This window comes from Eptatretus burgeri, chromosome 5 (genome assembly GCF_056783735.1).
Source record: "Eptatretus burgeri isolate ZD-2024b chromosome 5, Ebu_testis_v1, whole genome shotgun sequence".
NCBI lineage: Eukaryota > Metazoa > Chordata > Myxini > Myxiniformes > Myxinidae > Eptatretus > Eptatretus burgeri.
In genome coordinates, this window is record NC_140965.1 from 115,011,053 (window position 1) to 115,023,621 (window position 12,569).

General features: G+C 46.1%; 1 protein-coding gene across 5 annotated transcripts in view; it reads left to right on the top strand.

Annotated features, from left to right (window-relative positions):
• LOC147027209 (tyrosine-protein phosphatase non-receptor type 13-like) overlaps positions 1-12,569 on the top strand; it is a 284,017-nt gene that overhangs the window by 223,829 nt on the left and 47,619 nt on the right. For all 5 annotated transcript variants that reach the window (XM_085883442.1, XM_085883444.1, XM_085883445.1 and 2 more), the window contains exons 36-37: positions 4,864-4,946; positions 7,122-7,246. In XM_085883442.1, the coding sequence (XP_085739568.1) occupies positions 4,864-4,946; positions 7,122-7,246 (208 nt within the window). The remainder of the gene's footprint in view (positions 1-4,863; positions 4,947-7,121; positions 7,247-12,569) is intronic.

The window sequence follows — 12,569 nt, forward strand, 5'->3', positions numbered from 1 at the left end:
GCACCCCCACCCCTGCCTGCACTCGCTACACCCCTACAACCTGCGCTCGCTACACCCCCACCACTGCCTTTACTCGCTGTACCCCACCACAGCCTATACTCGCTACACCCCCACCAATGCCTGCACTCGGTACACTCACCAATGCCTGCACTCACTATACCCACCACTGCCTGCACTTACTACATCCCCACTGCCTGCACTTGCTACAGCCACCACTGCATGCACTCGCTACAGCCACCACTGCCTGCACTCGCTACACCCACCACTGCATGCACTCACTACACCCCCACCACTCCCAGCACTCACTACACCCCCACCGCCTGCGCCGCTACACCCCCACCACTCCCTGCACTCCTACACCCCCACCACTGCCTGCACTTGCTACACCCCCACAGCCTGCGCCGCTACACCCCCGCCACTGCCTGCACTCGCTACACCCCCGCCACTGCCTGCACTCGCTACACCCCCACTACTGCCTATACTTGCTGTACCCCACCACTGCCTTTACTCGCTGTACCCCACCACAGCCTGTACTCGCTACACCCCCACCACTGCCTGCACTCGGTACACTCACCAATGCCTGCACTCGCTATACCCACCACTGCCTGCACTCGCTACAGCCACCACTGCATGCACTCGCTACAGCCACCACTGCCTGCACTCGCTACACCCACCACTGCATGTACTTGTGACACCCACCACTGTCTGCACTCACTACACCCACATCATTGCCTGCACTCACTACACCCCATCATTGCCAATTTCCTAGCTCTGCAGACTTAGTCGGCAAACGTAACCAACTTTTATCTCCAAATTGTTCACACTCTTACCTCCTGCAAAGTAGTCAATAACTTGCATTTATTTGGTCTTTTATATGACTTTGAGAGCAATACGTCAATAATTATGGATATCATTTTTGTCAGGTCAGGTTCGATCTGTGACCTGCTACAGGTACCATGTAAACCTGTACTAACCTGTTCCATGGTCGGGTTGTCGGCGACTAAACCGTCTCCCCCACCAGGTTTTCTGGTGAGGAGGGTGTTTGGATATGGACACCCAGCAGGATTAAAAACAAAACCTGTCAAAGGGCGGAGGAGCTCCTTGTGAGCCAACGGCCATCCATATCTAGTGCCCAACTGTGTCTGCGGACGTCCTCCTGCAGTTGGGTTACTTCTTATTAGGAGGTTGGTGGCAGGATTTGCACTCCAGCCACCGTAAACGCTTCATTCCGCAAAACGCAAAAACGCAAAAAAATCTGAAAACCCACTCCGTGGGAGTACCTCCTGTGCAGCTTCCCTTCGCAGGGCAGCTCACCGGATGATGGGATTGGGGCAAAGCCTTCGGGACCCCCAATCTTTGATAGGAGGGAAACCACGGGGTAACATCCCTGGGTCAGATTGCGGGAGAGTGTGTCGGAGTGGTGCTGAGGTGTCGTCCACCAGACGGCGGTCTCCTTGGGTTAACCTGAGGCGGTCCCTTCGGGTGGGTGCCTGGAATGTCCTATCCCTAAGAGAGGATGATCACCTGTCTCTGTTATCATCTGAGCTCAGCGTTTGGACATCGGGATTGCAGCTCTCTCTGAGGTTCGGAGACCGGATTGCGGCGAGATAATGGTGGGTGGTTACACCTACTATTGGTCTGGTCGCTCTGATGGTTACCATACCCAAGGAGTTGCTGTAGCTGTGTCCAATAAGCTGACCCCAATGATAATTGAGGTAACACCGGTCAACGAGCGTATTATGAGATTAAGGATTCGTCACTCCTTAGGGGTCATTTCCCTGGTCTCTATTTATGCTCCGACTGAGGCGAGTGATCTTACCGTGAAGGACACATTCTACGCCACACTCGAGTCTGTGGTTGATCAGTGCCCCAGACGAGATACACTTCTAGTCTTGGGGGATTTCAATGCATCGACTGGAACTGATAGGGATGGTTATGAGGTGTGTGTTGGTCCCCATGGGTCAGGAACTATGAACCAGAATAGCACTAAGTTCCTTGACTTTGCAAGAAGTCATGGACTTGGGGTGGCTGGTTCATGGTTTCAGCGCCCGCAAGCTCATCGCTGGACTTGGTATTCCAACGCTGGCGGTGTGGCAAAGGAGATTGACCATGTCCTCATTGACGGTCGTTGGAGGATGATCCAGAACTGCAGGGTCTACCGGAGTGCTCAGTTCCTCAATACTGACCACAGGCTTGTTGTAGCAACTCTAAAGCTGCACCTTAAATCCTGGAGAATGGTACTATCCCAGCCTAGGCTGGATGTTGCCAAGCTCAGGGATGAGAGAGTAGCTGAGGAGTTTGCGAACAGGCTGAGTGGACACTTGGGGGGTCTGGGTGCTTTGGGGGGTTCCTGAAGAGTTGTGGAGCACCTTCAAGACCACCGTCCTTGATGTTGCCGGTGGATGCCTTGGAGTTCACCGCAGGGCAAAGAAGAATTTTGTCTCTCAAGGGACACTGGATACCATTGACCAGAGTCGCAGGGCCAGGCTGAATGGCAGAGCTGAGCTGTTCAGGGAGCTGAGGCGTAAAACTGTACGTGCACTGAGGGTGGACAAGGAGGCCTATGTGCGAGGAATCTGTGAGGGGTAGAGCATCACCTGTGGACAGGTGATTCTCGTCCCGCTTACAGGGGAATTCGCGCATTACGTTCATCCAAGCCCATCCCTCGGAGCACTGCAGTTCGAGCAGAGAGTGGTAGGCTCTTGACAGAGGAGTCTGAAGTGAAGGCCCGCTGGGCCGGTTACTTTGAGCGGTTGTACCAGGCTGATCCCCAGCTGTCGAGTTGGACGTCAATGGTGTTACAATCCCTGTTGCTGACCCTCGAATCAACAGTGGTCCACCATCGCTTGTGGAAACACGGGCTGCGGTGAACCAGTTGAAACGGGGCAAAGCTCCAGGGATCTGTGGCATCCATGCCGAACTTCTCAAGGCTGGTGGAAATGCTGCACTCGCGTCGTTGCATGCAGTTTTGTGCTCTGCCTGGAACACAGGCATCATCCCAACTGACTGGAAGAGGGGCCTTGTTGTCCCTCTCTGGAAAGGGAAGGGTGATCGCCAAGACTGCAACAACTACCGAGGGGTGACGCTGCTCTCAGTGCCGGGCAAGGTCTTTGCTCGGATAATTCTTGATAGGGTTCGCCACCATCTGCTTGAGCACCAGCGTCCAGAGCAGTCAGGCTTTACACCAAAGAGGTCAACGATTGACCGTATCCTTGCACTTCGTGTCCTCACCGAACGCAGACGAGAGTTTCGGCAGGGGCTGCTTGCAGCCTATGTTGATCTCTGTAAAGCGTTCGATTCAGTGAATCGGGATGTCCTCTGGAGGATTCTTGGTCTTCGTGGGGTGCCACCAAAACTGATCGATCTGATGTCTGAACTCTACTCTGGTACTGAGAGTGCTGTGAAGTGTGGTGGTACCATCTCTGACTTATTTCCAGTTGTTACTGGAGTTCGTCAGGGGTGTGTACTTGCCCCCACACTTTTCAGCACTTGTATGGACTGGATTTTTGGGAGGATGTCGGAGAGATCAGGTTGCGGTATCGTTTGGCAATGTCAAGATCTCGGACCTTGATTTTGCAGATGATGCAGTCATCTTTGCGGAGACTTTAGACATCCTCTTGGGGGCCCTCGAGGTGCTGAATGAGGAGTCGGAGCCGTTGGGATTACGGATTTCTTGGGTCAAAACAAAGATCCAGGCTTTTGGTGACATCTTGGATGCTGCTGTCCTGTCTGTGTCTGTTTGTGGTGAGGATGTTGAGGTCGTGGATAGATTCACTTACCTTGGCAGTGATATTCATGTCTCCGCAGGTTGTGAGCCGGAGGTCAATAGACGTCTGGGTCGGGCCTGGGGAGTCATGGATTCACTGGATCATGGGGTGTGGCGCTGCCGGTACCTGTGCGGGAGGACGAAAGTCCGAGTCTTCAGGTCCTTGGTACTTCCAGTCTTGCTCTATGGGTGCGAGACTTGGACTTTGACCAAGGATCTGAGACGGAGACTTAATTCCTTTGGTACCAGGTGTCTTCGGAGAATCCTTGGCTATCGCTGGTCGGATTTTGTGTCCAACGAGCGGTTGCTGAGAGAGACTCGGATGAGATTTGTTACCTGCATAGTCCGTGAGCGTCAGCTGCGGCTGTGTGGACATGTGGCTCGTTTTCCTGACGCTGATCCTGCTCACCAGATTCTCTCAGCGAGGGAGTCTCATGAGTGGAGGAGGCCAGTGGGCCGACCACGTGCCTCATGGTTGCAGCAGGTTGACCATCATCTCAAGGAGATGGGGATGGGCCTGGCATCTGCCTGGGGGATGGCCAGACGGAGGCCCCTGGAGTACCGGCGGAAAGTGGACGCAGCGACGCGCTGTTCTGGCACATGCTCCCATACCTGACCTGATTTGGGGTGGTGCACTGAAGTCGATTTGTTTATTCTGGCTTTGATTTCCAATGAAGTAGGATCTGAAAACAAATTTGTCACTATGATGCTTCACAAGCAGGCATTGTAATGTATTACATCCTTTCATATTCGACTTTGCACTGACAGTGTCCATGTGCTACCATTCACTAATTGACAGTAAAGATGCCACGGTGCCTTTCAATAGAAGTCAGCCATTGTTTGCTGGTTCCCTACTCTGACCAAAGTGGAAATTCTTGACCTGAAATTGGGTTTGAAAGGAAATGACAAACCATTGCATTCAATAACTCAATCAATCAATCACCTTACATTTTTTTTTCTTGTTCATGCTGCGAATGCAAATGGTGGGAAATACTATATCACCACCAAAGGGAAAACTCTCTTATTAAAAAACAATTATCATCATGAAGTCATAACTGCTCCATTTTGCCTTTAATTACTGCTGATGTTGCACTCAGGTTTCTCTGCAGACGAGTTCTCCAGCAGGATCAAAAATGTCAGAACAGGATTGTGTGTCACCAGGAGATGTTAACAGCAGCAGGTTGGTGTTATGTCCCTGAAGCAGTTGTACTTTTTCTTTCCAAACAGAAATTAAGTTGAAGAGAGGGTATTATTACGATTTGTTTTAATTATTATTGTTGCTCAGGAATAAACATTTGTACAGAGTTCTTCAAGTCCAGAAAAAGTATGGATTTCTCATAAACCTTAAGCCTCGTCCTGGTGGAGGAGTTGCTCTTCATCAAAGACTCTTCCTCACTCCTCCACACCCCCAGGAATACCTCTGGCTACGGCTTCTCCTCCACTCATGTTTATATGAGTTTATATGAGGTTCATATAAACCTCATGTTTATATGTGTACTGTACCGTCCACCTAACAGTGATTACTCCATTTACACCTCACTATCCGAAAACATGGACAAACTTCTATCCTCTCATCCAAACTCTCTCTTCCTCTTATGTGGTGACTTCAATTGTCATCATGCTGTTGGCGAGGTGTGGGGACCTCTCTCACCTTCCGTGGCACTTCACCAAAAGACTTCTGCGACTCATTGGGACTGACTCAGTCGGTCAACTTCCTGACCCGGATCTCAACCAATGGTACTCTATCTCTTCTGGATCTGATTTTGACAAATTTCTCTGAAAATATCTGCTGCTCTTCCTTCGCTCCAATCAGTTCTTCTGACCACATGCTGGTCAAAGTGGACATCTCTCTGGCTGGTATTAGAGAACCACCTCACCACCATAAAGTCTGCCATTTCACTCAGGCTGACTGGCAGGGTCTCCAAGCAGCCATCAAACTTCAAGACTGGTCTCCCATCTCAACTTCCTCCAACATCAACTCATCCTGGGAATTCTTTCAAAGAAACTTGCTCTCCCTCATGCACAGATTTATCCCCTCTCGTCTTCAGTTGTCCTTGGATGGTCTGAACACAAGCTCAAAGTCGTGTGAACCCGTTTCTGAAGGAATTGATTAATAAAAAGCCCATTATTTTAGTGAACGTAGTCTGTATTCGTCTGCGTGTTGTACACAATGCTTTTTGAGGTGCGAGCCCACCTGCAGACTGAAATGTGAAAGCACTGCCTTGATCACTTGATGCGTTCTTGCATTGCAAGAAAAACAGATTAGATTGACCTGTGTGGTCCAAAAAGGTTTTGCTCTTGTGCAGTATGAAGGTGTCTGTGCTGTAGATCGAGGTTTCTCTTTCAACAAATAAACTGCGATGGAGAGCATGGCGATTAACAAAAACGACAAGTTAACAGTGTTTGTTGTGTTGCAAAAAAATGACGATGACTCACTGTAAAGATTCTGACTTCTGCTGCCTCGGCGGAATAGAAATATCATGCCTATGGGGATGAAGATAAACAAAAGGAGGAAGAGTCAAATCTTCGCCCTTCTTGGCCTCGATATTTGGATCCAAAAAATACAAAGAAGAAAAATGAAAATCAACTGTGGAGTAATTAACCAATCTGTCATCCAAGTGAACAGAATCCAACGTTAAGGATGGGTTCAGGCAAAATGACTGATAAGCTGATGACTATTGTCAGGTGGAGGACAGGGAGTAGACAATTTATCTCTCATCTCACAAGCAAATGCTTTGCTGAAGCTGTCCAAAATAGATGAGTGTAAATGAAACCTTCGGATGAAGACCTTATTAATTTTACTTTTATAAAGTATGCAAGAATCTGCTCTTGCATATGGCAGCTTGGCTGCCAGGTAGCTATCATTTCTTGGAAGCACGGCTTTGCCCCGCCACCAGTGCACTGGTACTCATTTCGCCGACATCGGAACGATGATGGGCTGAGTCAACCCCATCTGGTGTTAATTCAGCAGCCAAGGGGGCTTGAACTCAGGACCCTAAGATCCCAAGACAGCCACCCAAACCACTAAGCCAACACCAGGCTTAGTATGTCCGAATTAAAACGTATAAAGCTGGTCGTGACGAGTACTGTACAGTATAATCAAACCTGGGTATCATGTCACTAATAGTGGAAAAGTTTTACCTGTTTCATGATCAATTATTTAATGATGTTGTGGAAAGTGACTCTTTCCTAGTATTTGCTTTACTTGTAGTTATTGTTTGAAGAAAATATCATCAAATGCGAATGAGATGAGCCATGAAATAGAATTCTGTTGATTTCAAACATTGTGCATTTTGACTGTAATATCTAGCAGTTCATTTCACCTTACTAAAACGACACCAAATTGATTTTTCAGGTATACATTTGGTGAAAATTTGGAGCAAAACAGTGGGATGGAAAGCTGTGATGACATCGAGTGGTTGAATGATGATGAGGAGGAGTTGTCTGTGCAAGATGAGAGGAGTCTGAGCCCGACAGAAGGTGGGAATCTTTATTGTTCACAAGGTATCACTTTTGATGGTCTTTTTGTTATCTCTTTGTTATGTGATGATTGTAGTAGTTCACGTCCAAGTCGATTATCAAATAAATCTCTTATTTGATGGTAGATTCAGTTACGATACAACTGGAAGTTTTAGAGGAGAATAAGTGCTGCTGGGTAAGGCATCTGGAGAGGAGGTAAGAGAAATGATAAATTAAGAGAACAATCACATGGCTAGTAATTTATCATGGGAGTAGCAGGATAGCCTAGAGGTATGCACACTCCCCTCTGAGCTGCCCAGTCTGGAATCTAATCCTGACCCAGCTATAAACTGTCACCCTGGTATTGAATGCAAGGCGATGTATCAATGTGTGTGTGTGTGTGTGTGTGTGTGTTGTGCCTCGGATGGATATTAAACTGTACGTCCTGTCTGCCTTCATTATTTGGTAGATTTTAAGGATCCAACGGTGTCCTTCGCAAAGATTAGGCGAGTTGTTGCCGGCATCCTGAACAAATTACAAATTCCGATTCTAACCTACAGCGGCTACGCCATGTCCTTACAACAACTGATGTAAAGCTGCAGCCACGTGCATCATATGAACAAATGAGTAGTTAATCACATAAGATGGAAAGGAAGAGCAAGATGCAGAGCAGAAAAGGTGAAATTGCAGCAAATCGAGTGGATGAGGAAGTGCAGGAGCAGACACACTGGAGGTGATGGCCTGATGGAGCTCAACCAGATGCACAGAATGACGGAGTGTGTTATTGGCCAAATTGGTGAAAATAAAACAACAAAAAAAAAACAGCTCAACAGACTGCAGAATCCATTTTGTACACAAACATGAAGACGATGAGCCAGAAAAGGTATCTCTCTAACTCCCCTTGCAAAATCGTTCCAACAATAGGTGCGAATACAAGATGCTGCACATGAAATTGAAACAGCAGTAAATACAGCCCCAATGATTGCAAAGAAGACAAAGGAAAATGATAAAACAAAAATGTCGACAGATAAACACTGACAATTGAGAGAGTGACAGAGAAGCAGAAAATTGAAGAAAGAGTTGGACAGATTGGAGATAGAAGGCCCATTGGAATGGCTAAGAAGATGTCGGCTTAATTGGGCTGGACAATGAGTCATGACCAAGGACACAAGACCAATCTCTTTCATAAGATGATAGGGTTGAGTCAATCAGACAAGGTAGGGTTCTGCAAGGTAGAAATAATAAGCGGTGCAGTCATCTTAACTTGGGATGTTAAAATTTCATGTCAAAACAGCTCTACACACAAAGATACAACAAGGTATGCAGAGTAATCCACTGATGCATCTGCAAAAAATTCAAAATCCCAGTATCAGAAAAATCATGCAAGCACTAACCAACGTTGATTGTTGAAAGTGAGGACATACAGTAGTGTTCCTGACGTGACCTGACCATCCCATCCCATCAAGCATGAACATAAAAAAAATTAAACATTGTGACCCGACAAAGCACTCGGATACAAAAATGAAAACTTTGCATTGCTAGTTGAAGCGTCAATAGCCAGCAACTTTGGTCTGAATAATGTGCAAATCAAGAAAATTTCCAAATACCAGGATCTGAGAAATGAAGTTAAAAGAACCTGGAAGTTGAAGAGCGCCGCCATTGTGCCAGCGATAGTTGGAGCAATGGGAGTAATAAAGAAGAACCTCAATGAGATCTTAAACACGATACTGGGAAATATTACTATAAGCAAACTACAATTGGAGGCTGTCCTGTCAGAGTTCATCGACGATCATGAAAATAACCCTCAGAACAAAACTTTACAACTTAGTCCTTGAAATGAGATCCCTTACCAAAACAAAGGGGGTATACTTGGAGTCCTCAGAGGACTGTTCCACCTTCTGAAACCCACAAATGTAGATTATGAGCAACATGAGAAAGCAGTGGAAAGAGACGATTGCACGACTACGAAATGGAGTTTCGTTGGTCCCCCCACTCCCCTCACCCCAGTTGTCTTGGACCATTCAAAGTCAGCACAGGTTAGTCCCTCTCTCTGTAGTTTACAGCCTGCCACACATTTTTACACTGGCGAGTCTGTCCTAACACCACTGAAATGGAAGCCATGTTTTTCGCTTTGAAATTTTTTGAAAAGAGGAAAACTTTTTGACTATTCCTTGTAAGTCCATCAATAAGTAGTAAATGGAAGTTTAATGAATTTACCGGTAATTTCTGTGGAAGGAGCCATGTTTTACGTTTCTGATTTTCTGATAACCTCTTTAAATAGCATACTTTACATCATGGGTATTTTGCAGCCAGTCAGGGACCCATCGGGGCAAGATATAGCTAGCTACCTCAACAGATATTCCTGAGTTTGTCTTTGCTAAAACAGAAAAATGAATTTTAATCTAAAATGTATTACAGTACTCATCAATAATTTTAGTGACCATTAAACCAAGTCAGGAATGGACTTGATGTCATGAAGCCGGAGAGGCAGTCTACGGACCTAAAACTCAAGCATTGATTTCAAAAAAAGAAAAGAAATACAGAAGTCAAGGTTCATAGACAAGTTCGGTCAACAAAGCTCATCGACTGACAGATGGCGAAAGGGGAACAGGCAGACAAAGAAATTGCGGATGAGTCCTTCACTGGCAGGAAGTGAAGGGAGTAAATATGGTGGAGAGGGGGGAGGGGGGCAGTAGGAACAGAAACGATTTGGAGCATGTATGGGTGAAAACATGACATGAGGATGGACAGCATTTTTAAAAGACTGCATGAAGAGAATGAGACAACAGATCGAGTTGGGTCCACAGACAATACTTGAGACTTTTTCGTGATTCAATATCCTCAGGCATCGGTTTCCAGACCTTCTGTTCATGCTAATTATTCAACACAAGGGAGGGATTCTAACTATAAACACATACTTACTGAGATAACTGATCTATGGGGATTCTGGCTGTTGTGTGTGATGGCTTCCAGATTCGTAACAGTATGCTGGTAAGCAAACCACCTGCATCTTTCATTCTACTTTTCAAATGCAAACCTGCAAAACTACCAAATACAACACTGTCTTTTTGCACTGTTGACTGTTCAAATCAAGAGCAAACCTAACCTGCATCTTTTTTGCACCGTTCAAATGTTATGCAAATCTGCATCTTTGTTTCACTGTTTAAATGTTTTGCACTGTTGAACAGTAGCTTGCTGGCTTTAAGGATAAGGCTTCAAGGAAGGCAAGCGAGATAGCAATCTTTTTTTAGTTTTTGGCTTTTTAGTTTGGCTTTTTATCCCCTGCCGTGTGGCGGAAGGGGGATATTGTTGTCACCCGGGTCGTCCGTCCGTCCGTCCGTCCGGCTGGCTGGACGTCAACATTTATTATCCCCCGCCGCGTGGCGGAAGGGGGATATTGTTGTCACCCGGGTCGTCCGTCCGTCTGTCTGGCTGGCTTGGCGTCAACATTTATTTCAATGGCGGGGGATTCCCCATCTCTGATGGGTATATTTTCTTCTGTTGTCGACAAATAATGGTACGTAGGGGATGGTTATGAAGTGCAAGTCAGGAAAGGATTAAAAAAAATTACTCACCTGAATGAATGCGAGGAAACCTCATTGCTCATTCCATCGATAACAGAAACATTTTTCCGTCGATAATCACAATTTTTAATGAACGTGGTTGGCGGTTTTACTTTCTTATTCAATGAAAGTGGTAATGGTTTTACTTCCTTCTTAAGAGCATTGGGTGTCCCTCCCATTTTCACCCCCAAAATTCACAATAGATAATAGTTACTTCATAACGAGAAGTACATCTAGCCACCTTTCTGATAGGAAATTAAATATCTGCCAATTTTCAGAAGGATACAATTTGATTTGACGTCGCAAAACGGGAACAAAATTCGGCGTTTCTCTCTCATTGTATAGATTGTATAGATTCACTGCCTTCAGGACAGCAGTTGCTAATGAATAGTTCAAGTAAACTACACAATGTCTAACATCAAAACTTATTTCCATAATACACCAGGTATTGCTTACAATCAAAATTGGCGATCGTTATCCCTTTGCAAGTCTCTTTCAGACAGTCTCAATATACCAACTCCATTGGTTGAATGATAATTAAGATCGGACTGATTTATTTCATGTTTTTATTTTTGTGGACAAAGTCGAGGATCATGGAGGAGCTAGAACACGGAATGGATCAGGACATAACAGAGCAAAAGGAACAGCCGAGAGAGAGGGGGAAACACCAACAGCAGGGATGAGGGACCAAATGGAGGGACACTTGGATAAACAATGGATGTAGAGAAGAATGAGTGGTAGGGAAGAATGGAGGGTGGACAAGGTGGATACAGAAGTAAACTCTCAGGAAGGAAAAACTGAAAATTTGGAAAAATATGGGCTTGGGGAGGGTTATTAGGGATACAAAAGATCATGGTTTGGATGGGGGATGAATTGAGATAGTTCTTAACAGCTGTCCTCAAGACCTGGAGAGAAGAATGAATGTTGAAATTTCTTCTTCAGGTGGGGAAGAAAAAGAGGAATGAATGAGTGGAGGTGAGCAGTGATCCTGGATTTTGGGAGATTCGGGGAGGCAGACGACGTGCACTGCGCCAAGTAGATACTTGGGGGGGGGGGGCAGAAAGCACTTAAGAGCAGAGGGTGCAAGACCAGAAAGGAGGTAGTGGCAGATAGAGAGACCACCGAACTGTCTGCAATGTGAAAGTGACAGGCCCATATACTCAGCTTCATTGTGGGAGATGCTAATTATCTTGAAAGCCTAAGTTTCCATGGCATCAAGCTGAGATAGGTGTGAGGCAGGGGCGCCAGGCCTGTGGGGAAAGTAGTACTCAATCAAGCTGAGGATGAGGACTTGTAGGTGGATAATTCAGGTGTGTCAAGGAAGGACTTTGTATGACGGAGGATGCCCAGTCGGCGGCTGGCTTTGGAGGCCAATTTTGAAATGTGGTTTGCCCAAGAAAGATTGTGGCTGATAGTGAGATCCAGGAGTTTGAATGACTGAACTTGCTCAAGAGGATTGTTAAGAAAGTAGATAAGAGAGTTTGCCAGATGTTCCTTTTGTTGTGAGAGTGTGAGACTTGTGAGGATTGAAAGATATATTCCAAGTGTTGGCTGGTAAAATATAGTCTTGTGTTCAATTGAATACAGTTTCTCACTTTCTCGAGCAAATATAATGGTTCCTCATGAAATCTTGGATGATTCAACAATCTGAAGGTGAAACAGTTCTCTCTGAAGTGTTGAGCTGGTGAGGTTTAGGGCCTCTCATCCACCTTGTAAGGTGAGGTGTCTTCTGGAGAGGATGCAACGATTGTGTCGCACCTGCATCACTTTTTCATGTTATA